Source organism: Phyllopteryx taeniolatus, chromosome 4 (assembly GCF_024500385.1).
Source record: "Phyllopteryx taeniolatus isolate TA_2022b chromosome 4, UOR_Ptae_1.2, whole genome shotgun sequence".
Classification (NCBI taxonomy): Eukaryota; Metazoa; Chordata; class Actinopteri; order Syngnathiformes; family Syngnathidae; genus Phyllopteryx; species Phyllopteryx taeniolatus.
The window spans coordinates 25,158,181-25,185,576 of record NC_084505.1 but is presented as its reverse complement, the minus strand read 5'-3'; the positions used below and the strand labels follow the sequence as shown (position 1 = coordinate 25,185,576).

General features: G+C 40.2%; 1 protein-coding gene across 10 annotated transcripts in view; it reads left to right on the top strand.

Annotated features, from left to right (window-relative positions):
• Positions 1–27,396, top strand: part of inpp4b (inositol polyphosphate-4-phosphatase type II B) — a 157,207-nt gene that overhangs the window by 11,373 nt on the left and 118,438 nt on the right. For 8 of the 10 annotated variants that reach the window (XM_061770876.1, XM_061770878.1, XM_061770879.1 and 5 more), the window contains exons 2-4: positions 2,178–2,222; positions 7,612–7,730; positions 18,020–18,136. In XM_061770876.1, coding sequence (XP_061626860.1) covers positions 2,178–2,222; positions 7,612–7,730; positions 18,020–18,136 — 281 coding nt within the window. Of the gene's footprint in view, positions 1–2,177; positions 2,223–7,611; positions 7,731–8,974; positions 9,096–14,566; positions 14,764–18,019; positions 18,137–27,396 lie in introns of those variants that run through there. The other 2 variants (XM_061770880.1, XM_061770881.1) reach the window with 2 other exon arrangements.

Sequence of the window (27,396 nt, the reverse complement as noted above, 5' to 3'; positions counted from 1 at the left end):
AGGTCATGAACATGAACAAAAGTACAGAATGAACTCTGTCTAAGGGAAAAAAATTGTCTGCTAATTTAAAGAACTACTGTATGCAAACAAATTGATTGGGAGATCATTCATCATAAAGCAAGCTAATGTCCCTAAACACACTACTGTCAAAAGAAAAAAGGAGTTCATCATTTGAAACAAGTGGACAATTTTAGATGGGCCAAGTCAATCTCCGTAAAGAACAGTACCCTAGTTGTTATCACATCTGCCTCACAGTTTTGAGGTTTGGGGCTAGAATCTCAGCTCTGCCATTCCAGTGGGGAGTTTCCATGTTCTTTCCGTCTTCCTCCCAAATTTAAAAAACATGCATGCAAGGTTTATTAATTACACTTAATTGTCCATAGATGTAAATGTGAGTGTACACGTCTGTCTATATGTGCCCTGCGATTGGCTGTCGACTATTCCAGAGTGTACCCAGCTTCTCTCGCATAAAGTCAGCTGGGATATGCTCCAGGTCACCCGTGATCCTAATAAGGACACAAGCTATAGAAAATGAATGTCAAGAAGTAAATCTACAGACTTAAACCCTATGGAGAATGCATTTTATCAACCACATCCAGACGGGGTTGTGTGAGTGAAAGTCATAAACAAAAGTACAGATGCTACGCAAGAAGATGCTCTCATTAGCATGAAGAATAGGAAGGACAGCCCGGAATTTTCTGAAAAGTACAGTGACAAGCCTCAACTGACTGACAAACTGGTATATTTTGATTCAAAACCAAAGTATGCAATGTCTCGCCTCATGCTTTATAGGGTGGTCGTTTAAAAAAATATATATATGGTCATAGAGAGCCACATTACATCCCACCAGACAACCGTCTATATTTTTTACGTGCAACGCAGACGTGCACAAAGGCACTCAGCTACACAGACAGGCCAATTATCTACCACAATAAACTTTCTTTCTGTCGACTCTTGGCTTTCCAGTTCTTGGGGAAGTGGCGTGTGCTGCCGTTGTCACATCCTCACCAGTGCTGATGAAACTTTGATAAGCTTCGATGACATGTCGAGCTGTGGCAGCAGAGAGCCCTTCAAGCTCGGAGGACTAATACGCTGCCAAATGTCAGGCCCACAGGACGAACTGTCACTTGAAACTCAAATGTTTTTTGGGGGGGGATTTTTTTTTTTTACTACAGTTCCCCATGATAAACAGTGTATAGTGAACCTTCGCCTATTCATGGTTCACTTTTTATTATTATTGTTTTTTTAATGGAAACTATGATCAGCTATTAGCTGAAAAACTCACCTGTTTGTGTTACCTGTGCTCTTTCTGTAATGGCCTAAGATGCCACAAGATACCGCCAAAGCCCTGGCTAACGGGGAAAGTAGTAATTGGTGTCAAGGAAGTACGCCGAAGTCATACATCTCGATCGTTCTAAGCTGTTTGTATGTCAGGGGAGGAGCTGAGTTTAGGCCTTATTTTTAGAGGAAGTTAAAGAGAGTCTGGCGCTTGTGTGTTTTTTTCCTCTGCTGAGTGGCTATTAAAAATCGCAAGCTAACAAATGATGGAGGCGCTCGTTATAGCATGAGAGTTATTTTTACGGGTTGCGAAGGCGACATACACGCCAGCGTCCTCACACTTCTGGTGCAATTATTTTATTTTTTTAAAACAAATCATCTGTAAGCCATTTATTTATTTTTAAGGGTGATCTTGTATAGTTTAATATATTAATATAGAAAATTACAGAATAAACATTTAGAGGGGTTGTCAATTCATTCCAGCTGCCAAGACTCAATCAATCTCTCGCCAATAGCAAGGGTTTACTACAGAGGTTTGGTGTATTTGTTTTTGTTCATATGTTTACTGTATGTTTAAATAACCAAAACCATTAACCTTTTCGAGTTTTGTTCCTCGCAAGGAAGTGGCAAGATTGCATAGAACAGACACGGAATGCAGTAAAGAACAAAAATCTTCCGTACAGATTTTGATTGATTGATAATCAATAAAATAGCTTCCAGCATTTGACTCTTGACAGTCAGGCACCCAATAGAAATTCACCTGTAACCCATTTTCAGCCCTGACTGAATTTGGGAAAACCTGGTCGACACTAATTATTCTCGAGCATAATTAAATGTCAAGAATAGTTTTTCCAAGTTCTTCGCTTCTTCTTTAACCAAAGCCTTTGTTTCCCTCTCAGGTGTTGCTTGTGCCCCCAAAATGCCTCAGGTGGAGTTCAGCCTTGGTAAGCAAGCACCTTTTTCTCCTGTCGTATTCTAGGTTTATTCACATGTAACCGAAGAATGAGCGGGCCTTTTTTTGCTTTGATCAGCTTTATGACCATATGGAGTTAACAGTATTTGTTTTGTCATCTGTTTTATATGCAGCACCTGATTCAAATGTGATAGTAATTGGACAAAAATCTCCAGGATGAGTTCATCATTGAATGGTTACTAACAAATTGGAACTATTTTCGGGTATTGTTTTTTTTTGTTTGTTCTTTTTTTTTTGTCTACCTGTGATAGACATGCCGAACAAATGTCATTTTGCTTAGTTAAAGTGGCTCTGACCTTGTGAAGCTGACATATTAGGGTTTTGTGTTTTACAGCGAGTCATCAAACTTCACTACTATGCTCCGCCCACACGCAATGACAAAAACTCAAATTCATCGTAATTTAGTATTGCCCATATGTGGTTAAAATATGGCAGCAATTGGAAAAAAAATCTCTAGGTCAAGTTCATTTTTGATGGACGCTCAAGAAATGGTCAGATTGACTCTAACATGGCTGCTTGAAACCAAAATGGCTAACTGCCTCTGTCTTTTGGGTTCTTGAAACCTTTTTGTGGGTCTAACATGAGAGACGTGTCTACCAAATCTCTTGTGGCGAAATGAAACTTGCTTCGGTGGCTGAATTTTCCAAAAACTCTTTGAGGCACGCTACCAAGCCAATTTTTAGTGATCGCACCCACAATGACGACTGAACATATTAGTATTTATTTATTTATTTTTACCAGATGAACATCCCTGCAACAATTGTTGCGTTTCACTCAAATGCTAGTTTATTTGGCCAAAGAATAACGGCAAAGAAACAAAGCAATTTCTAATTTGGTGGCGTACATCCTTGGCAGCCCTTTTATCTTCCCTCGACCATTAAAGCACCAGGTCTTTGGAGAACCCAACGGAATGTCACAAACACAAACAAGGCACAGAGAAAACTGTTGACACAATGATGAGAGGACATCTTCGAACTTTGTTTTGTGTTTGGAGATGGCCTCATTCATTTTTTATTCCACCCGAGATGTCGGGAGTTCTATTTCAAGACATTCCACAACAAAAATCCGAGATGGAAATGTTGCTTGGAGAATGTTTTTTTTTACTTACTTCCTACTGACAGGTTACAACTGTGTATATCCCTCATAGATATCTGGTCAACCATTGATTAATTACTTTCAACTACTATATTCTCATTTCAAAATGTGTGAATGAAATTGCACGTCAGGAAATTCGTGAACGTCACAGTGGGTTCTGACACCAAAATAAATTGTCATGTTTTTGTATTGCCATCTTCATGTTCCCATCATCATCCCATAAACTCATCTTATAGAAAATGTGAGTAACGTCATGCACCCTGTCATTGCGAAATTACAATTTCAGCATCCTGACCAGAGATATTTACGATCCCAGTGTCCTCATACTGATCAACGGAGACTCCTCTCTCTCCTCTACTAACAGCTTTAAACAAAGCTGGATATATTATTGTCTGTTCTGTACACGATAACTCAAAATAGCATTGCTTTTGTTTTTAGTCTTTTTAAGCTATATTTTAAATGATTTTTCTTTATTTTTCTCAAGCTGCTTCACACCATACTCAGCCCTCTGGCTCGCCCCTCCTGAGAAGTTGATTCTCCCATCTCGAGAACCGCTCACTACGGCATGATAACTAAGAGTAATTCTTTATTACCAGCATGGATAACTTTTTTTTTTTATATCTTTCTTTATTTTTCTCAAGCTGCTGTGAATCACCTGAAGCCCTCCAGCAAGCCCACCAGGGAGGCACGCCTCACACTTGTACAGCTGCTTAGTTGATCTATTTTGAGCATGACAACCCAAAGTGTAATTCATTTTCTATGCGTGGATAGACTTTTCAACCTAAATTTATTTGAATTGCTTTTTCTACAATTTTCTCAAGATGTAGCGCATCTCCTGAAGTCCTCTAGTGACCCCCCCCCCCCCACGCACACACACAAACACAACTTCAAACCACTGACGAGATAGAATAGATAGTCTACTATCTGCATAATAACAGTCATTCCTTTGTACTGGTTGGTATGAAGACTTGGTCACCTTGTTGGCCGGATTTTATGCTGCTGCACGGAGCGCTATAGTCGAGCGGCTTATCTTTCACCAGCGACAGTAGTAGAGGAGGTGAGTCAGAAGTCCAATTGGAAGACAAGATGCCAAAAACACTTGGTTAGCGATTAGTCAAGCACTGTCACCTACAGGCCTGGGGTGGAAAAGTACACTCCAAGTCAGACGGACAGGTTTAGAATTGTCAGTGATTCGCCGAGGTATGCGCTCAACTGAGTGCTGTTCTACTTTACATGTATTATGTTCAGTAAATGCCCATGAATTGCTATTAGTCTATAAGTACGATTTATTTACTCTGAGTACGCAATTTTATTACTGCGCCTCTTCCAGATGTTAATTTTTTTTTAGGATTCTCATCGGCTAAAATGAGCGCATAGGCATGCTCCTTAACGTTTTCTTTAATATAAGTACATATTACATTTGAATTACATGACCTTTTTAAGCGTATTTCAGCTCATTCGGTTTTATCTATTTATTGTATACATGGTTTTTTTAAACTGTTAATCCTCTGTGGCAACTCTTCATTAACTGAATGGATTTGATTAAAAAAAAGAGAGAAATTAAAAAAAAAAGTTATCCACGCTGGTACAGATACTGTCAAAGCTTTTTGAGTCACTTCAGGAATATTTCCATCACTAAGGACACTAATTAAAGACTCCAAGGACACACAAACAGGAACTAGGAAGTTTCTGCTTTTGTCACACGCAATAAATGGAAAAGAAAAAATTGTTGGATGTTTGTCTTGTCCTCTCCTCAATTGAACTTCAGTCCTTCAAATGTAAATTTCACATAAATGGATTCCCTTCACTTTTCCCATCAAAGCCAACAAAGCCACAGACCTGTGTCCTTGTCGAGGAAGCTAATGTAACTAACTAAACATGTTAATCTTTTTTTTTACTTCTCTAGTTTGCCTTGGCGGATGTATGACATTCTACAGTACAGTCTATCGTCATTAATTGCATTGCTGTACAAACTACTGTAGTTTGTGTCTAATTTTGCTATCTGCATCATATGCACAATGTGTTCAATAATGAAAAATATATACATATATTTTTTCATCTGAGTAATTGATAGAACACACAATTCAAAAAAATATTTATTGCTTGCAGCCTTAATCCTGTTACATCTAGGTTGGCTAACTCCTGACTCCTATCAAATCTTGGAGAAGTCAATATTAGCCAAGCGCATACTTTTTCCACCCTGCACCGTGACATTCACATGTCAGTAAAAACATGGAAACGCATAGTTGTTTGTGTGGTATTAGTTTAAGCAGACTGTGTGGTGATGTGGCTGATTGGCTCACTTTTATTGACCAATTTATTCAAGGTACTTCCAAAGGGTTCCCATAGTACACAATATATTTTTTACACACGGGAAATCATGTGAATAGAAATAATATGTTCCTGGGTTAAACAGTGGTCCCAATCAAACCTATTGTTATGATTCCTGTGCCATTCTTAACTGTCCTACAAGTGGAAAAAGAAGTTGATTGCTACATGTTTAAACTAAAAATACTCAGCCTTTAATGCCACATGAGACACAGCAGGTTGACGCTACATTATTCTTAACTGTAATATTATTATATATATATCACTGTAATAAGATGTGTATTTTGAAAAAAAAATATTCAAGAAAAATGTGAGTCATATTTTCAAGATAAAAGTCCTAAAATAAAGTAAAGTTTGTAAATAAATAAAGTTTGGAGTATATTTTTCCAAAAATGTTGCATTTTAACGTGTACTCTCAAAAACTTTTATAAACACAAATATATTTTAAGGAAAAAGTAATATATTTTAATGAAGAAAAACCTTTGTTTTCTGGTGTATTTTTAAGAATTTGTATTTTTTTTAAGTAATAAAAAAGGGGAATAAATAGTCAATATTTTTGATGGAAAAAGTACATTTGTTTTAGGAAAAGGTTGTATATTTTTACAAGAAAAAGTATATATTGCAATTTGTAAAAATTTGAATTCAATCAATCAATCAATTAATACTTAAATTGCAAATAGTATGATTTTGAGCAGAATTTCACTTCCGTGGTTCCACTGTGTTCGAGGTCAAGGGTTCACACATAGCAAAGTGTTAGAGTAGGTACCCAATAGACCAGAGTGACTTTACCAAAGAAAAAGGAATATTATCCATCCATCCATTTTCTGAGCCGCTTCTCCCCAGTAGGGTCACGGGCGTGCTGGAGCCTATCCCAGCGATCATCGGGCAGGAGGCGGGGTACACCCTGATCTGGTTGCCAGCCAATCGCAGGGCACATACAAACAAACAACCGTTCACACCTACGGGCAATTTAGAGTTGTCAATTAACCTACCATGCATGTTTTTGGGATGCAGAAAAGAAAGTATATTTTTGAGAAACAGTCTAATTTCTGAGGAAAAATATGTACATTTTTGAGAAAAAAAAGTTTTATATTTGAGAATGAAGTTGCCTATTTTCAGGAAGTAAATATATTTCTGAGGAAAAATGTATGCTTTCATGGAAGTAGTATATTTTCCAGAAAAATATTTTTAGACAAAAAGTAAAATCTATTTTTTTTTTTAAAGAACAAATGTCATTTAATATAGTGAGAAAAAAACAATATATTTTGAGAAAAAAAGGAAAATATTTTCAGCAAAAATTTGTAAATTCTTTGTGAAAATAAAACATGAATTTCGTCTCCGCATATCTTGTTAGCTTTAAGATCATTGAGCATTTTAAAGATGAACTCCACTAGTGTGTTTTGCCTTTTGGTGAACTTTGCCACCTAGAAGGGAACCAGTGATGACAAAAGTGAAAAAGTGATGATAACTGCAAAGCAAAAAATCTTTTGCAACAAACCGAATCTACTCATACCTCATATTAAAGCGCTTGACCAGGGATTTCTGTCTGCCGTAATTCTGTCAATACGTTCTTGTATGATGACATATTGATGAAAGAGAGATTTTGTGTTGAGTTTATTTGGTCAAATATCATTCCATCCATCCACCCATCTATCCATTTTCAACACAGCTGATCCTGGTTAGGGTCGCGGGGCATATATCATTCCACAAATCAATATTCAATACAAGGGCTTTCACGTATAATGGTGCAGACTAAATCCAAGGCTTTAAATTCAGATACAGACATGAAGGCTTTCTTCATAGTAAGAAAGTTGGGTTCTTAAATCAAGAACAAATGCAGCAATAGTATAATAACAAACATTAACACCTCATATATGAAAATACATATACCAGACCTATATAAGTAACATGATTGTGTGTCTTTCCCCACTATAAAGCATGCAATGACCTGGTGGCCCCAGGCCGAGACGGGACGCCCAATACGGTGGTCCACGTGGCTGTGGTGGACCCTCATAAGGATCACCTGGTCTCCCATTCCTGCACAGAGATAATTGAGGTAAGGAAACACATTGTCGCTGCTGTTATTGTGTCGCGGTTTACAATTCCTGACAGGACAGGAGCGTTGAGCCAAGCAGTGCTCCACGCTTTGAGAAAGGCGACATAATGTGTAGCAAATAGGACAGAACGGGACAGGACAGCGCTACACACTGAGAGGATATAAACGACACTCAGTGAGGAAGTCGACGTGGCAAGTAGCAAACAGGACAGGATGGGACAGGCCATGAGAGGACCGGAACATTGAGCTAAGAAATGCTACACCCTGTGAGGATTAGCAAGGACCGGTCTTGTCCTATGTGCTCAACACGAGAGGTTGGGATAAGAGACAAACCAGCAGTCGATGTGATGCGGGTCAATAGGATAGAAGGCCCGTGATGATTAGCAAATAGGACATGTTAGACAGGACAGGAGCATTTAGCCAGGTGGTGCTACACCCTTGGATAAAGTCCATGCGATGAGTAGCCAAAAGGACCTGCCCTGTCCTATGTCCTCAACACAAGAGGAGGACAGGTGAGAAACGTTGAGACAGTAGTGCTATACCCTTTGAGGAAGTTGACGTGATGCAGGTCAAATAGGACAGGACAGAAGCATTGAGCCAGGCAGTGCTACACCCTTAAGAGAAAGTCAATGTGACCAATAGCCAGAAAGATCCTGACAGGACTGAAGAATTGAGACAGGCAGTGCTACAACACCCTGTCAGAAAGTTGTAACAAATGGCAAATAGAACAGGACGGGACAGCACAAGACCGAAATAGCAAATAGGACAGAACGGGACAGGACAGGACAGCAGCATTGAGCCGGGCAGTGCTACACCCTGTGAGGAAGTCCACGCACCATGCAGCAAATAGGACAAAATGGACAGGACAGGAGGATGGAGTCAAGCAGTACTACACAATGCGAGGAAGCCGACATGACGGGTAGCAAATACGACAGGACAGGACAGGAACACTGAGCCAGTGAGTGTTACCGGCGTGTGGAGGGAGTGGTTATGGACTGCTTCTTCTTATCCCAGCAAGCTCGACAGTGTGTCTCCACCGGGGAGCAGCTGCCCCACTCTAGAAATACTCCTCCTTTTACACACAGACACACACACACACACACACACGATCCCTTGACAGGAGGGGGGGAACAGCCGTAACACAGCTTTGAATGAGACGGTTGTTTTAGTGGATTAGCGGGAACATAATTCCAGTCTATGAGTCTATGACTCTGTGTGTCGGTGTGTGTGTTGCTGGAAAGACAGGATGTGGTAGGATACTGAGTGCTCGCTCTCCAGACACTCTTCTCAGTGCCATTTGGACTTCATGGCTGCGAGTGTGGAGGACTTGCAGACAGTATGGACTGTTTTGGACGTCAAGGCAGGGTAGGTCTGCTTGCGCTTTTAATCAAACGGAAGGACACACATTATTAGCCAGTAAACTTTAAGGCAAAACTAAAGTGTTAAGTCGCTCTGAGAAGTTGACTTGTACTTGAGTGTTGTGAGGATGAGCAGAGCTTGTTTGGTCTGGAAAGTAAACAGAATTTGTCTTGGAATCGCTCTATGGTATTAGGGACAGGAAAAGTAGTGCCCCACCAGGTGCAGCAGATGGCACTGTTTTTCTTTCCCTCCAATTAGGGACACTAGTCGATGGCAACATTTGGAAATAGAAATAATCGGAATCGTCGCCGTTATAAAAACTTGACTACTGTACTGACTTGGATACAAGTAGGGCTGCATGATATTGGGAAAAAAATGACATTGTGACTTGTATTTATTTATTTTTTTTAACCCTATGACATATATTGCGATGTTAAAAAATACAGGATAACATACTCGTGATGTGAAAAGCAGCACACATTTCTCTTTCCCTCCCTGTATTAATTGGACTAGGGTTTCACAATTAATACATTTTTAATCGGGATCGCGATTTTGGCTGTGATCTTTTAAAAATTGTTTTATTATTATTATTTTTACATTTAAAATGCGGGTACTGCTGCATATGAAAAATGCTTTTTTTGCAGCAGTGCCCGCAACCTCGTCATCCAGCCAGCAGGGGGCAAACATATGGTTAAGGCTTCCTTAAGGGCTGGAACCGCGCTCTATGGCCAACTTCAAAATAAAAGCATCATATATTACTACATAATTACTACAATGCCATTTAAAGCTTTTATTTTGAAGTTGGCCCTCTCAGCACATTGGCGGAGAGGCGGCGTGTCACGGTAAGACACTATTAACAATCGATGTAGCGGCAGCCTCGACTTCAACTTTTCAGCTGGCCTGACCACAGCAAAAAAAAAAAAAAAAAAAAGAAAAACCTGGAATCAAGCAGGACAACGGAGACGTACCCTTCCTTGACAATTCACTATATTGATGACGGGGATTTGCAAATGAAACGTTTGGTGCATTGTATTATTCCGTTTTATGCATTATTTGTATTTGCTTCCATTAAGTTGCAATTGGTGATGACACTTTGTAATAGCATATTTATTCAGTTAGCCCTCGGTAAAGTATAATTTGTGGAGATACATTTTTGTTTTATTTTATTATCTATCATTTATTCTTATTGAAAGATTCATTTTGCACCGGAAACTCTGAAATATTGTTTGTTGAAAAGCAGTGCAATAATAATAATAAAAAAATATATATATATATTAAAAAAAAAAAAAAAAAAGATTTTTCCAGAACATGAAGAATAATTGTGATTACCATGTTGATCAAAATAATCGTGATTATGATTTCGGTCATAATCGTCCAACCCTAGTTTGGACAGTTAATATAGCGTCAGTAGAAAAGAAACTATGAGAAGTATGGGATCATTTGTATGAAGTCTACTAGTATATAAATGCACTATAGTATTGAGCAATAGTCCTACCAGAGTAAACTATTTTATGATTTTACTTGAATTTAGAATGTTACATAAGAAACAGTCATAAACATTTTAATAGGGAAAAGAGGTTGAAATTGGCCTTCTGAAAAGTATTTTTCTCGTGTTGAATGAATCTGTATAATTAATCTTTTGGAATTTCACTTTTGGAATTTCAATGCCAAAATGCAATGAACTCTCCTCCAGTATTCTAATTTATTGAGATGCACCTTACGTCCTTGACACCAATTCCTTATTCAACAGGGCTTTGGCGGAATTTTGTGACATCTTAGAGCACAAACACCGCAAATAGGTGAATTTCTCAGTGACTAGCTGGGATTACATTCACTGAAAAATCACGAATGGATGAATTTGTGAATAGTAAACTACGAATATGAGGGTGGGGGGGATTACTGTACAGTGGTACCTAAACTTACGAGTGCACCAATTTAAGAGTTTTCTGAGACATCGCAGAACGTATTAAACTCATAAGTCAAGGTACCACTGTATTTCGTCTGGCCCCACGAATTTTCCAAATAAAAAAAAACCCACTCCTTGTAACACCATTTAACTTATGACGCAGCAGGTTTTTAGGAACATGTGTGGCCACGAGAGAAAGTGTGTGTTTGAAGTCAAGGCCAGGTGCTACTGTGTGTGTGTGTGTGTGTGTGTCTGCGTCTGTGTTTCATTCCCAGCATGTCTACTCCCAGCAGCTCCTTTCGCCTCTGCCGCTGCACACCGATTGGCTGGCTGGGCACGATCAAATGTATAGTGTGGCCTGCTCACTACACGATGTGAAGGTTTCATTTGGAGGTTCAATGATGGAACGTGCCAGGTGCTTTTTGCCCACCCCCCCTTTGTCTTATCCATTTGTCACATGACTGGTGTCAGTCAAAATGGAACGTGATTGCCTTTAATCCCCTTAGTTGGGGGACACGGATATTCTTTTGTTGCAGCTGTTTAAAGTGGGGGAGAGTTACACTAAGTTCCGGAGGTGGCAGTAAGTCAGATATAAGCTTGTCATAAGTTAGGCTAAAGCCCAGGTGCCAAACTCAACGACTGGGGGCCAGATCCGGCCCGCCACATCATTTTATGTGGCCCGTCAAAGCAAATCAGGTGGTTTCTGGTTTCAAAACTAGACATTCATCAATTTGTTGTCTATTTGTAGAACTATGACGAGACAATTATACATTTGTATACATTTGTTTCACAGTTATAATGGCCCTCTGAGGGAAACCATAACCACAATGTGGCCCATGAACGAAATGAATTTGACACCCCCGGTCTGAAGTCTGAGGAAGTGCGAAGATACTGTGCACAAATCAGTCAAGTTGTCATTAAGTTTCGAGTCAAGTCATACAATATTACTCAGTCACAAAATACAGTGTATAGAAAAAAAAGGTCTACACACCCCTGATCAAATGCCAGCTTTTTGTGATCTAAAAGAAATAAAACAAAGATGAATCATTTTCATTCTTTTTCAACCATTAATGTGGCCTATAACCTGCCAATTGACAACAAAAATAATCTTTTCCAGAAGTGAAGTAAAAATAAACTGAGATAATGTGGTTGCACGAGTGTGCGCGCACTCTAATAACTGGGGATGTGGCTGTGTTCAGAATTAGCCAATCACATTCATACTTGTGTTAAATGGGAGTCAGCATCCACCTGCCACCATTAAAAGTGCCTCTGGTTACCCCAAATAAAGTTCTGATATTCTAGTAGGCTGTTCCTCACATTATTTACATTCTAGCAGAAGCCTGTACAACATTCATTTTCGATATTTCACACAGTATTAAATCAGGAGCTCATTTTCATTAATATCAAGTATGTCAATATTTTTTTGCCAATTAGTAAGTGAGGATCTGTGTATGTTGTGCATGCAGCAGAAGCAAATTATATTTCCTCTTGTACGGTTATAATTACAACTTTTGCTCGATCGCCACATTTCTGGGACGTTCCACTTTGGAGGTTGCACCATATTAAACCAGGACCTCGTTTTCATTCATGCTGAGCATGTCTCCATGCCTGTATTTCTCTTAAGCACTTTGTTTTTTATGTTCAGTTTATTTTTGAAAGGGGACAATGCAATTTCATAAAACACATGAAGTACACATGGTTAAAAAAGCCAGAATTAGCCAGAAGGCTAGTTTTCATCTGTAGTCCCCTGGCCATGATGTAAAAAAGCAGTAAAATACATCTACAAGACAATATAATACAGGATACATAATCAAACTATACTATTAAGAGAGAATAAAACCATAATTTTTTTGATCATAACAAAAAGACAACATAACATACTTGTCTTTTAGTGTTGGCAGCTATAGGTGTTAACTAGCCACATTTTCAGTTTTTTTGTGAAGGCCTTGTATGTTGTAAGCAGTTTAACCTCCTTAGGTACTGAGTTCCACTCACCAGCGCTCCGAACTGACCAGGCTGACTTACTGAAAGTGCTCCTGCGCAGAGGAATGAGACAGTCACCTCTGACAGAGCCTCGAGTGACACGCTCAGAGCTGTTTCTTTGGCTGATGAACTCAGCCAGAGGAGCTGGGGCCAAATCATGCAGTACTTTATCAATCAAATTTAAATCTGCAAATATGTGAAGACGGTCCCAGTTTAAAAGACTGTATTTTTTTTAAAATTGCACAGTCATGATAGTGCCTTGGTTTTTTATCCATCACTTTAATTACTTGTTTGTACAAAACTTCCAATGGTTTTTTTGCATTCTGACCAGCCTGGGACCAACTGGTTATGCAATAGTTAAAGTGACTAAGAATCATCGAATGCAGGTAAATTTTTGCAGCTTCAGTTGACATTTCATTCCGAATTGCACGAAAATTTGCGAGGTTTAATTTGATATTTTTACACAATTTGTCAATATGGGCTTTAAAGGAAAGCTGTGAATCTATCATTAACCCAAGATATTTGTATTGGCTGACAATTTGCATTTTTTCTCCATTAACAAGTATGTCGGGGTCAGGTGATACTCTATTTGTTTTAGTGAAATACATGCCTACAGTTTTAGAAACGTTTAGCTGTAGACAGCACTCCTGCAACCAAGTTGTGACACAGGACATTGTATTAGTGAGTTTAGCAGCAACAGTATCTTTGGAGCGACCATGAACAAAGAAAACTGTGTCGTCTGCGTACATTACGCACTCTGCTTCAGAGCAAACAGTGGGCAAATCGTTGATATAAAGACTAAATAAAAGGGGGCCCAATATTGATCCCTGAGGGACTCCAGAGGTTAGCCTAAGAGACTCTGATCTGCAGTTGTTAACTGATACAGATTGTGTTCGGTCATGCAGATATGATTCAATCCAGCTCACAGCTTTGCGAGAGAAGTTAAATTTTGAGAGCTTGGTAAGAAGAACAGAATGATTTACTGTATCAAAAGCTTTCCTGAGGTCCAAGAACACCGCCCCTACAACTCCACCCTTGTCGAGAGAAGATTTTATTTTCTCAATGAAGAGGCATGTAGCCATTTCAGTGGAATGCTTGGATCTGAAACCAAACTGCATGGCGTGGAGAGAGGGGGAGCTGCTGATTAAATAATGGACAGAAATTAATAGAAATCTTCCAATGAAAAAATGTCAAAGCACTCACGATCCCCAAACTGTAAAATTTCCATTTGATCCGAGTGCACTCGCCCTTATTAACTTTTGCACATTTGCATCAATTTCCGTTATTTTACACGCATGGACCCTCTTTTCTCGCTGCATTGCATAACGGAGAAGGCATTAGCATTGGGAAGAGCTGCCAGCAAGCCGGCTAATATGTCTGCGGGAAAATCACATTTGTACACCACAGGAAGTGGGAGAAGATTTGATATCAGGCCAGGAGATAAGATGGCCTTTCATGCCTTGCCCCTCTGTCTTGTGTGTGTGTGTGTGTGTGTGTGTTGAATAATTATAAGTGGCTAAGGGAGGGACTAAAACGGTGGCAAACAAACACACACATACACACACACGCCCACTAAATGGCCCAAATTGGCCATTCCGCAGAGGTTTGCGACCTGAAACGGCCAAAAAAACCTCGAGTGCGTGTGTGTGTGTTGACCGCCTGCACGAGCAGCTGGTGTGTGTGTTTGAGTGCGTGGGTGCATGTCGGACTTGGCACTTGAGCTCATCTCAGCCCATCAGCAGCACTAAGAAGAGTCGCACGCGGTCGAGGCTGCCAAGCATGCTGGTAAGCTTGAATGAGACCTATTCAGGGTGCCAGATTCTGAGTGAGTGAGTGTCCGTGTGTGTGCGTGTTTATGTGTGTCTGTCTGTCTAAGTGTGCGCCCCAGTGTGTGAATGCGTGTCTGTGTGTGAGTGTCTAGGGCAGGTGTGTCAAACTCTTTTTTTTTTTTTTTTTTTGTCGCGGGCCACATTGTAGTCACGGTTTACCTCAGAGGGCCGTTGACTGTGAAACCATATAAATGTTTTGTCACCTCATATTATTACATACATATAACAAATTGATGGATACCTAGTTGTTCAAGTTACTGTAAACAGAAAATGATTGCAATGTCTCAACGATACTATTTATTGTTGTTATTTTATGAGATTTTGAGCAAGAATCATGGAAGTTGACACAGATGATTTGCTTTCGCGGGCCACATGAAATGACTTGGCGGGGGCCCCCGGGCCTTGAGTTTGACACCTGTGGTCTAGGGTATGAGCATGTGTGTGTCAGTCTCTTTCTCTAAGTATGAGTGATTGTGATACTGTGAGTGTGTATATGAAAGAGTGTGTGTATTAGTGAGCTTGTGAGTGTGTGAATGAATGAGTGTGAACATGCGATAGTATGTGAGTATATATGTTGTATGAGAGGATGTGTATTAGTGAGATTGTGTGTGTGTTTGTGTGAGAGAGTGACTGCGAGGCTCACATATAAAGTTTGCACTCGCAAGTCAAAGCAAAAAAAATGGCCGAATGACTGCTCGTATCTTGAAAAACTCATAAGTCGGGTCACTTGTATCTCAAGGCACCACTGTACAGTTCTATTGGGGAAGGTGACGGCCATCATTAATAACTCTCAAGGAACTACCAAGCCAATTTCAGCGAAACTTGATATCACCGAAACCAAGGATGAATCCATTAAAATGTTTGACCACCACCTCTCACGCCATTTCAAGAGGGACCGAAGAAATAAAAGGAAATGTCGACATAAATGTCAAAGCGTGCCTCCGCCGCTAACCGCTGTTGTTGATATACGACGGCAAACTCTTGAACGGCTTCCAAATGTGAGATTGTTTTGTCAAGTATGAACACACTTCGTGTTATAGTTGTTACCGATGGCACAAAATCTCCCCTGTATTCGCCAACATTTTCCTTTTTATTTGTTGTTTACATTCAAGGGTGTGACCAGACTTTCTGTTGGATTTGTCCGCCAGTCTGTCTGAATGTGAGTCATTAGTAAAGTCCCTGAAACACCCCCAGAGGACGGCTGGCTGGAGACGCCCGGCGGAGGAAGAGGAAGCCTCAATGTCAATACTAAAATGCTTTGAATTTGTCGAAATAGAAAAAAAAAGCTTTCTTTTCCTGGTGAAAATCATGTCCATACTGGCACAGGAGTGTTATTATTGCTTTTAAATACCAGTTTTAGATGATTTCATTTGGAGGAGGGTTCTAAAATATTTGACAGGACATTATTTCATTCTGCTTATTTCTATTGTGCAAGAAGGTCATTATCGTTAACAGTTTACAAGGAAATATAAGATTACAGTATTTGTATGTCTGCATTGTGAGCAAGCATTTGACTCTGGATTATTGTGCATGATTTTGACTCTTTGATTATTTGATTTTTCATGAATCACCGGTAGGAGGAAATTTGCCTCAGTCTTTGCTTTAATGGCAAGCAACAGCAGGGAACAGAGCTGATAAACTCAGATGCAACCTTTTCTTCTTTGCGGTTTATTTGAATTGATATTTAAGATGTGTCTTAAGTGGGGTGTCGATATCTGGTTGAAAACATTTCAAGAAAATAACATTTGTGTTTATGGCTATTGTGCAAGGTGGTGGCTATGATTAACATCTTAAAAGGAGTGATCGTGTTACAGTAATTGTATGATTCAGCGACATTATATGTGCATGGGGCCTAGCCTGCCGCAGACTTTTTTTGTTCGTTTTTACTCTTGTTTATTATTTACAGACATTCTGTTCATCTCTTTTGGGAAAGGTGTTTTTTTCGGTGACTATTTGGTTTGAGGAGCAATCACATCAATTACATGACATGTACTGTGTGCAGTGTTTTCCATATCTCTGTGGTTTCTAGTGCTTGTTTATTTCTATTGGGCAAAGGGGTGGTTATGATTAATAACTACAGGTACAGGAGTTTGAGATTATCAAGAGGAGGGTTCAAAAATGATTTATGGTGGATTATTTACTGTCATTGTTTATTTTTATAGTGCAAGGTGGTGGTTATCATTAATAACTTGCAAGGACCAATCACATTCCATGCATGCACGAGCATGGGGCTGAGCCTGCCATGCACTTTCTGCATGAATTAGTGTAGGATCTACCGTGGGTTTGGCTTTTTTTTTTTTTTTTTGGACTTTATGGATTATTCATAGACTTTTTGTTTATTTCTATTGTGCAAAATGGCAGTTTTCACATTACAGTGAATTTGATGACACATCCACACTTCATGCGCATGGGACAGAATGTGCAACACACTTTTTTGACTATTTGTGGATTTTTTCTGGTCATTCATTTCTATTTTTGAAATAGTCAAATAGACCACTAATGGCTAAACAAGTGCCAGAAAAAGAACCTTCACTTTCTGTTGCAATTTATGTCCAATTTTTGGTACAGGAGTTGTATTATTATTGTTGTTTTTGAACTCCACTTTTAGCTGATTTTATTTGGAGGAGGGTTCTAAAATGAGAAGACACACACACATTATTAATCGGTATCAGCAGTCAGAGAGGTGCTGGCCAGCATTTCAGCCCCATGGTGCATTTAAAGACCAAACGCCAGTGGCCATGGATGGTTTGGCTCCGGCGTGCCAATGTACCTGTCAACATTTTTGTTCCTGGCATCCGTGCCAACGCTCCGAGGAGGCCCCACCAGGGACATCACTATCTCCTCCTGTTGAGGAACGACTGATCCCAGCTGTTGGCTCACTCGGCCTGCCAAAAGACTCCCATTGTGTGGCTCATTCTTGGCTTCCTGCCTGTTCATCAGCATGTTGTGCTCTAGGTTAGTGTTAAATATATTATAGAAGTGATCATTTATTTGCTTAGCTCGCATTAGTATTATGGACGATTTTAGATGTCTCGCCAGGCTGTGATCTGAACAATCTCCCATACGCCCTCCTCATGAGAAACAGAAACCAGCGTCTTCATTCCTTTTGTGTCTATTTTTTTATAATGTTGGGTAAGATAAATCTAACAGTTAGTGTATGCGATTTGCAAATTCTCAAATCTCACCCACGTTCTATGTTTCTGTCCCGACAGGCAAATAAAGATCCGTGCTTTCTGACCGGGGTCACCTTCCCCTCGGACTGTACCGCCACGCCAGAGACGCTCGTCAAGCTGACAGTGTATGATGTAAAGGACAAACACCAGGAAGTCGTAAGTAGACTGCCCTGCATGTTACTGGCTAGCAGCCTACTTCCTGGTGTATGGAAAGGTGGCGTAAAACGGTGGGACTGTACCATTTTTGATTCTGGGGAAGAAGGAAGTGGTTCAGATCCACTGTGTTTGAATGACGAATAAGGAAGTATCGGTTTTACTGAAATGGCTCTCCTTTCCCACATGCAGTAAGTAAGTAACAGTAAGTAAGTAAGTACAACCCCCCTCACTCCCCCACCAAATGCTCTCGTAGGGGAACACTATAGACCAGGGGTGACAAAATTTTTCAGGAGCATAATAATTCTCAAAATTATCCTTTGTCTTCAACACCACAATGGCTTTAGTATTTTTTCATTTTCAATTCATCTTGCGGGCCAGATTGTACCCACGAGCAAGCCGGTTTTTGTCTGAGGGCCGTATGTTTGACACCACTGCTGGAGACAGACCGCACTCTCTCATTTGCATTCTGGGACAGAGGGAACCCTTCCTCTATGACACAAAATCTGAGTGGAAAAGTTCTTTGTTTATGAACAGTGAATATAATAAGTCCACACATTCCTGTTCAATTTTTTTGATTTGATGATTTTTCTTTTTTAACCCCCCCCCCCCCCCCCCCCCCCCCCCCCCCCCACCATTAATGTGACCTATATCAGAATCAGAATCATCTTTATTTTGCCAAGTATGTCCTAAAAAAAAGAAGGAATTTGTCCCCGGTAGTTGGAGCCGCTCTAGTACGACAACAGACAGTCGATTGACAGAGAACACTTTGGAGACATAAAGACATTGAAAAAAACAGTCACTGATCAATAAAAGGGTTGCTAGTTATCTGGTAATGCCAGTACAATATATATATATATATTTTGGGGACAATTGTGCAAAAAGATGCAGAGGAAAAATTTGACAAAAAACACATTAGAACTCTCCGACACGCATGTGGAAAAATCTGATGTGGTCCAATGAAACCGAGGTCGAACTTTTTGGCTGTGATTGCGCAAGCACAACGCTGCCCATCACCAAAAGAACAACCTACTTACAGTGAAACATGGTGGTGGCTGCGGTTTTTCCACAGCTGGAACCTGGGCCTTAGGCAAGGTGGAGGGAATCATGAATAGTTCCCGTTAGCAGTCAGTGTAGGACAGTTTTGAAATGATTTATCTTGATCAAATTTTTTGATATCACAAAAACCTGCCAGTTGAAAAGGGGTGTGCAGACTTTTTATATCCACAGTATTTTAGCTTCCCTTTCCTGGTATACAATGTATGATGTAAGATGACAGGACCCTACCATTTGTTATTCAAAACAATAACTCCCGCATGTTTTTTTTTTTTTTTTTCCTTGCGTCCAATTTCATCACGTTGGAATGATTCCGAGGTTCAAAAAGGTCATGTGTCACGACTTCCATAATTCATACCAGTCACTTTCAGACCTTTTGCCTTACATTTGAAAAAGAATGTACCCCTCCACCCTCCTCCTTTGAGACCATCAACCAGGGCACATCAGTGGGAATGTCAAAAAAGAACAAGACAGGGAATCCTTAAACCCCGTATTCACACATTTTCAAACAGAAGTTATGAGCCGGCTGCACGTTCCCGATATAAATGGAGCGTCTCCGTCGATCCCCGGGCGCCGCAATCTTAATTTGCCATAACTTACAATGAAACATTTATGAGCTTTATGGTGAGTAAGAACTCCATTAGAAGACCGTGGAGTGGAATGAATCACGTTTAGGCCTCACGGAACACACGTTTGTTGTTGTTGTCGTACTTTGAAACAAAAGAATCTCAGCTTCTTACCATTGTACACAAGTATTGTATCTAAAAAGCAAATGGAGCTATGCTTTCCTTGCCTTCTATGTATCTAAATTAAAAAATCCATATGCCCATCCGACCGTGTACTAGAGCTGGAGCATGTCCCATTTTCATGACGAGATAAGCAAAACAGACCATCAATATATGGTCATGTTGAATAACATTGCCTGAATTGTTGGACCTCCTGTGTTTAATAAAAAAAAAAAAAAAGTGCCTCCGCAAAGTGCATCTCTGTTATCTATTTCTATGTTACGAGCACACATCCAGTATAGATTAAAACCTACTAATACAAAACATTTTAGAGGGGTGGAACAAAGTGAGCAACAATAATTTTGTATTTCAATTATTTATTTCTTTAAATTATTTATTGTATTTTTATTTAATGTAGTTATTATTATTATAGTTAGTTTTATTTATTCTATATTCATTATTTATATTCTCATTTAATATGATTTATTTTATATTTTATATGAGTTATTATTGATTTATTTAAAACTCACCAATGTGGAATGTTATCGAGCGCAATTTACGACTGGGTGGGACCTGCTTGAAATAATCCACAACGTCAAAGTCCACGATTGCGTCCGCTCAAGCACAGGCATGTGACGTTAGACATGTTGTGCTATTAATGCCAGCCGATATTCATGTAGGATAAACGCCATCTTCAAAAGAAATTAACAATGATTTAAATTAATCTACACTGTCAAGGACCACACTATGCACATTTAAGCACGGGCATGCGACATAGAGATGACGTTTAATGCCAGTCCTTGTCCATATTTATGAACGAGAATGAGCCATTTGCACAGTAGAAATAAACGCAAGAAATTATGTTTTATTAATGCCATCTAATAATGACTATTAATGTCGTGCAATATTTATTAATCCAATACTTGCGCAATAGAAATAAACGGAATGACTACAAATAATCTACAATGTCAAAGAGCAGAGTTACACTCATTCAAGCACAGGTGGCGTGCGACATAGACAAGACACTACTATTAATGGCATGTGATGTTTATTAATAACCACCACCTTGCACAATAGAAATTAAGCACTCAAAATAATCTACAATGTCCAAACGCAAGGCATGCTCGCTCAAGAATGGCCACATAATGTAGACATGATGTACTATTAATTCCATCAGTAGTTTACCTGTCAGATACAACCCGAATTCCAATGAAGTTGGTTGGGGCATTGTGTTAAACATAAATCAAAACAGAATACGATGATTTGCAAATCATGTTCGACATATATTTAATTGAATACACTACAAAGACAAGATATTTAATGTCCAAACTGATCAACTTGATTATTTTTAGCAAATAGTCATTGACTTGGAATTTTATGGCTGTAACCTGTTCCAGAAAAGCTGGGACAGGGTCATGTTTACCGCTGTGTTACATCACCTTTTCTTTTAACAACATTCAATAAACGTTTGGGAACTGAGGACACTAATTGTTGAAGCTTTGGAGGTGGAATTCTTTCCCATTCTTGCTCGGTGTACAGCTTCAGCTGTTCAACAGTCCGGGGTCTGAGCCGCCTGAGGGATCGAAGGTCACGGGCATTCGATGTTGGTTTTCGGCCTTGCCGCTTACATGCAGTGATTTCTCCAGATTCTCTGAACCTTTTGATGATATTTGGACCGTAGATGATGAAATCCCTAAATTCTTTGCAATTGTATGTTGAGGAACATTGTCCTTAAACTCTTCAACTATTTTCTCACGTACTTTTTCACGAAGAGGTGAACCCCGCCCCATCTTTGCTTGTGAATGACTGAGCAATTCAGGGAAGCTTCTTTTCTACCCAATCATGGCACCCACCTGTTCCCAGTTAGCCTGTTCACCTGTGGGATGTTCCGAACAGGTGTTTGATGAGCATTCCTGCAGCCATAAAATTCTAAGTGAATGATTATTTGCTAAAGACAATCAAGTTGATCAGTTTGAACATTCAATATCTTGTCTTTGTAGTGTATTCAATTAAATATAGGTTGAACCTGATTTGCAAATCATTGTATTCTGTTTTTGTTTATGTCTAACACAATGTCCCAACTTCATTAGAATTGGGGTTGTGCAATGAAGTGACTGTTTTGTATTCGTGTCTAATGGAGTAGCAGAAACCCCCTCCCGCTTTGCCGAAGTTCGCTTCTTCATAACGAGAGCACAATGGTGTATTCTTAGGTGCCATTGAATATTCATGCGGAACAACACCCATGTGAGCTCCGCACCGTATCCAGCCGCTGTTGTTTCTCCACCTCCTTCCTGAGTGCACGTCTTATCCGCTGTTGCCAGTCCCCACCGGAGGCTCCGCTACTTTCAGCGGCAGGCGAGGTGACGCAACACGTCGTGGACGTGGGCGTTTTTCCTGTGCTCAAATTCCTCGCAGGTTGGTGCAGGGAGGTTGGACAACAATTTAAAACCACCAAAAATAATGACTGCTACCGTATGTCACAGAAAATAAACAGAACAACTCGAAATATTCATAACAAAGTTATTAGTCATTTCGCTCTGACATTTCTGAATGATAACTGTCCCCTTGCACAATAGAAGTTGCTCACTCAAGCACAGGTGTGCAACATAAACGTGATGTACTATTAAAGGACCCATAGCGTTCAGATGGCCTAAATTTCACTAACGAGTTCTCTTTATGTATTTTTTGCTCAGGAAAATGAATGAATCGATACGCCGTTATGTCTTGGCGTGATGTCAGCGACAGAACTGGAGCCCAAATTTGCTGCGTAGTCGGTGTGGACAAAGGAACTGACTATAGGCTACTGTTAAGTGGCAGGAGTTACTCATATTTTATATATCTTAGATATCGGACGAAATCCCCCCACCTCCAAAATGACAACTTTTTGGGGAAATTAAAACAAAAAAACGCCATCTTGGTTAAGTTTCAAACATCGTTTTGTTCAAGTTGGTATTATACCTTATATTGCTATCATATACCATAGCGCACACACATCAACACAACATCCCAAAACTTAATTCAATTGCTAATTAAATATGCTAAAAAAATTGCTAATTTATTCCAGTGTCCATCCATCCATCCATTTTCTGAGCCGAATGGTACGAACACGACGCGGGCCAGCTGTGCCCATCAAAGTCCGCCAGTCACACGACACCACCCGTACAAAAAGCCTGCAACTTCCCAAAACCAAACGCCTGTGTTACGTCATCTTCCCAAACTCTTTTTCAAGGGTCAGCGATCCAGTCAGTCCAACGAGCTGACTAAGCGCGTATGTAGACCAGGGGTCTCAAACTGCCGGACGATATTTTGTGGCCCCCACCTTAATATGAAAGTTTAATGTTAGTGCGGCCCTCGAGTTTTACGTGTGTGGCACTTTTACAGTGTTGTGTGCGGCCCTGACGAAGCTACCAATCACGCTGGGGTATATGGCTCTCAGGGACGTGATATCGACCGGGCTTGATGCAAGCAGAGAAACATTTTTCAATGAGTGAAAGTTACAGCAGTGTTGCCATGGAGATTTTTCTTCTGTGCCTGGCTAGGCAAACGCAGACATTCGTCCCAGCGCGCTGTGTTCACAACACGTCAAAAAAAAAGTGTTTTAAGTTGCTGCCCAGCGTGACATTATACGACGTATATAGGTTATGTCTCTCTCTGAATAAATCAAAGTGAGATAAAAGAAGGGTGGGGAACTCGTTGGTGTGGTTCGAGTCCGGTCGGATCTGTGTGGGGGTGGGCTGCCGTCGGGCTGAGTGTGGATCTGGTCTGGTCAGCGTCCTTGTTTATCTTATTTGGTGTTAAAAAATAAAAAAGATGTTTGAGAAGATTGGATTTTTTTTAAATTTCTAATTTAAATTGCACGTGCGTGCATGTGCGCCGAGGCTGCGGCCCAGCCTCAGCCAGACTCTGCCTCCAGCGGCCTCAAGGTGAATTGAGTTTGAGACCCCTGATGTCGACGGAAATGAATCTGCACACATTTACCTCCTTCCTTCTGCAATGACTCATTACAACCATTGAGTTTAACTAAACAAGTCTCCCAAAATGTCTCTAACCTCACTATTTTCACTTGTTATCGTCGAAAAAAAACATCCAGACTTTCGATATAGGTGACAATTACGCCGCAGAACAGGTATTAGTTTAATAAGAAAATGTGCAGGCAAACGTGGGCAGGCCAAAATCTGGCTGCAAATCAAACATGTCATCAGAAAACAAGCATAAATTACTGTTGAGTCTATTTTGGGGGGATCTTTTTCCACACACATGGTTTTTAAGTCCAGAACTATGGAATAAGTGCTAATGTTCAGAGCATTAGAGAGGTCCTTTAATGCAGTGTTCCAAAAAATTCATGCCATGATTGCGTTACAAACGTTATGATAACGGCCTCTTTTCACAGTACAAATAAACAGAACAAAGTCAAAGTAAGCAGGGATCTTTTAACAGCTTCCTTGAAAATACTGTTGAGGTCCCGCTTTCACTCCGCTGCATGGATTTATTTTTTTCCACAAACCGTATTAGCCCCATCATTTAAAAATAATCCCTATATTTCACACCGTCACTCACCGCCGCGCTTTGGAGTGCCATTTTTCTCTCACCGCTGTCACTCTGTCAAGAGCGTCATCCATGCAGAACGCGGCACTTTCCTTCCAAATTGTGCCCTTAGCAAGCTCGGGAGGAGCTGAAGTCCTCTCCGGCCTTTCAGGTGCAGCTGAAGCTTTCAGGCTCTGGTTTTTAGCTTTAAAAATGACCCCAGTTTGGTTAGTGATTCGTGCAGTTTGCAGCCTTTTGGAGCAACTCGTTAGATGTTGCTTGGCAACAGAGGTGACAAAGGTGCGCACACTACTGATAAAAATCCAGTAAAATTACAAGGGCTGAGTCAACTCCTGTACTTGAGTAAAAGTACAGTAGTACTCTGAGATGTACATAAGTACAAAATTAAGCATACATTTTTATTGTCAATTATATAGTTTTCCACCGGATACAGTGGTACCACGCCTTACGAGTGATCCGCCTTACAAGTTTTTTTGACATACAAATTGCAAGCAGAAATTTTAGTTACGAGCGCTAGATGGTGGCAACAAACTTCACACCAAGCAGAAGTTTTGGCAGTTAGCAATTGTTGGAAAAGTGCTTGCTTCATGCTGTTTATTTCCACTCCCAGTTGAAGTTGGCTGTAAAAATAAATGTAAAATCAAGAGAAATATATGTTTTGTATTTAACCAAACCACAAAACTAATTTACAATGGTCCAATAGCAATCGGTAGCAGCACATGCTGCTCTCCCAAAAATATTAACATGAATATTACTGTAGCTTGCTTGGGAGTCTTCTTCTGTGATCATTCAATCTACATGTAGTATGTCGGTGTGTGTGTTGTACTGGCCCCTGTTGGCCAAAGCATGCACACCAGTAGGAGCAGCACAATGAATAAAAGCATGACATCATGATGCACAAACTGTTTAATTCTTTACCTTCTTCTTTGCTTAACTTTTACGCTATCAAAATATGTTCCCATAGCTTTGCTAATGTAGTGAATTGAGTAACAAAACACTGCTGAATGAGTTAATAAGTAAAAAAAGACATTTTGTATGTGATTTTTTTTTTTTTTTTAAATTTAAATTATTTTTCCCCTCCTCAGATTAGACGGGGAATTCTTGAATGCCAAACCTTGTCTTTTGACACACTTGTCACCAATTCATTCTTGTAGCCCGAAAACATTAAACAGTTCTCATAAATAAGGCCATGAATGGGGAATATCTTGCTTCTCGGAATCTGTTGCCATCGTCGTTAATGCGCCCCGGTTCACGTTCCGCCATGTCGCTGCCGTTCCCTGTTTTTTTGGAGACTGCGGCTGTGTGACTTTTTGGGTCGTTCAGTGGCGCTCGCTTCAGCAGCAGCAGCGAGCGAGCCTGCGCGGTTCCCATTCCAGTCTCTTAGCGCTACAATGCTTTGCCCCGCAGCTGACAAACACTCAGTCAGTCGGCTTGCTCGTTTGATTGCATTTGAAGCTACAATAGCTATCACTTAAAGTAGTAAAACTTTGACGTGTCCTTCAAAGTTGATACACGCTTGCACAGGCATCTCAATGCATGAATGTATGAATGAATGTAATTGTCTTACAAAGGTTATCAAACATAACTTGCATACTTGCACAATAGAAATGAAGAGAACAAATTAAAATAAGCAAAAAATAAAAAGACCATAATTCAAATTCATCTGATTGTACTCAGTATTTTAATGTTACAACCTACAAATACTTAGTTACAGTACTTAAGTCGAATTTTCACCTCCATCCATCCATCCATCCATCCATTTTCTTAACCGCTTATCCTCACTGGGGTCGCGGGCCGCTGTAGCTTATCCCAGCTATCTTCGGGCGGGAGGCGGGGTACACCCAGAACCGGTCGCCAGCCAATCGCAGGGCACAGAGAAACAAACAACCATTCACACTCACATTCACATTCACACCTATGGGCAATTTAGAACCTCCAATCAACCTACCGCGCATGTTTTTGGGATGTGGGAGGAAACGGGAGTGCCCGGAGAAAACCCACCCAGGCACGGGGAGAACATGCAAACGCCACACTGGCGGGGCTGGGATTGAACCCCAGTCCTCAGAACTGTGAGGCAGATGTGCTAACCAGTCGCACACCGTGCTGGCAGAATTTTCACCTATTAGTAAAAATTTGCATGGTTTCTCTCTTGAAAACGTTCTTAAAGATGACGGCCTCTTTGTACAACAGAAATTTAACGAGACTGTCCAGAGAGATAGATAATCCAGACACAATGTAAAAACTCATAGGTGTCAAACTAATTTTTTCTCGGGCCACATCGTAATGATGTTTCCCTCGGAGGGCCGTTACGACTGTGAACCCATTTAAATGTATGAACGCCTCGAACATGAAGTCCACGCACATGATTTGCTTTCGCGGACCACAAAAGCTCTGTGGCGGGCTGTATCTGACCCCTGGGCCTTGAGTTTGACACCCGTGCCATAGATGTTTGCTCTTGCACAGGCATCTTAGAAATGTGTGTGATTGCTCTCATGCAGACGTTCTTAAAGATAACCGCCTCCTTGCGAAATTGAAATTGACAGGGCAACATAGGAAGAGCCCGCAGTATACCGGCATCTTAAAATTAAAGAGATTTTTCACTTACAAAAGCATCTAAAGATACAGTCAGTCTCCTTGCACGATACAAATAAACAGAACGGCTCAAAAATAATTGACAAAAGAAAATCCCACAGGTGCTTGCTGAGGTACAGCAAATGTACTAAAATTCTTAAAGATAAATGAAATAAATGGAACATTTCCAAATAAGTCACAAAGTAAAATGCCTGCAGCCACTTGTTCATTTACAGGCATCTTAAAATGAATGTGATCGTTCCCTCCCAGCAATTATGAAACAAAACCGCCTCCTTGCACAGACTGACTCGAAATCAGCAACAAAGTGAAAGCCACATGTATAAATGTCTTTAAATTCATCCAACA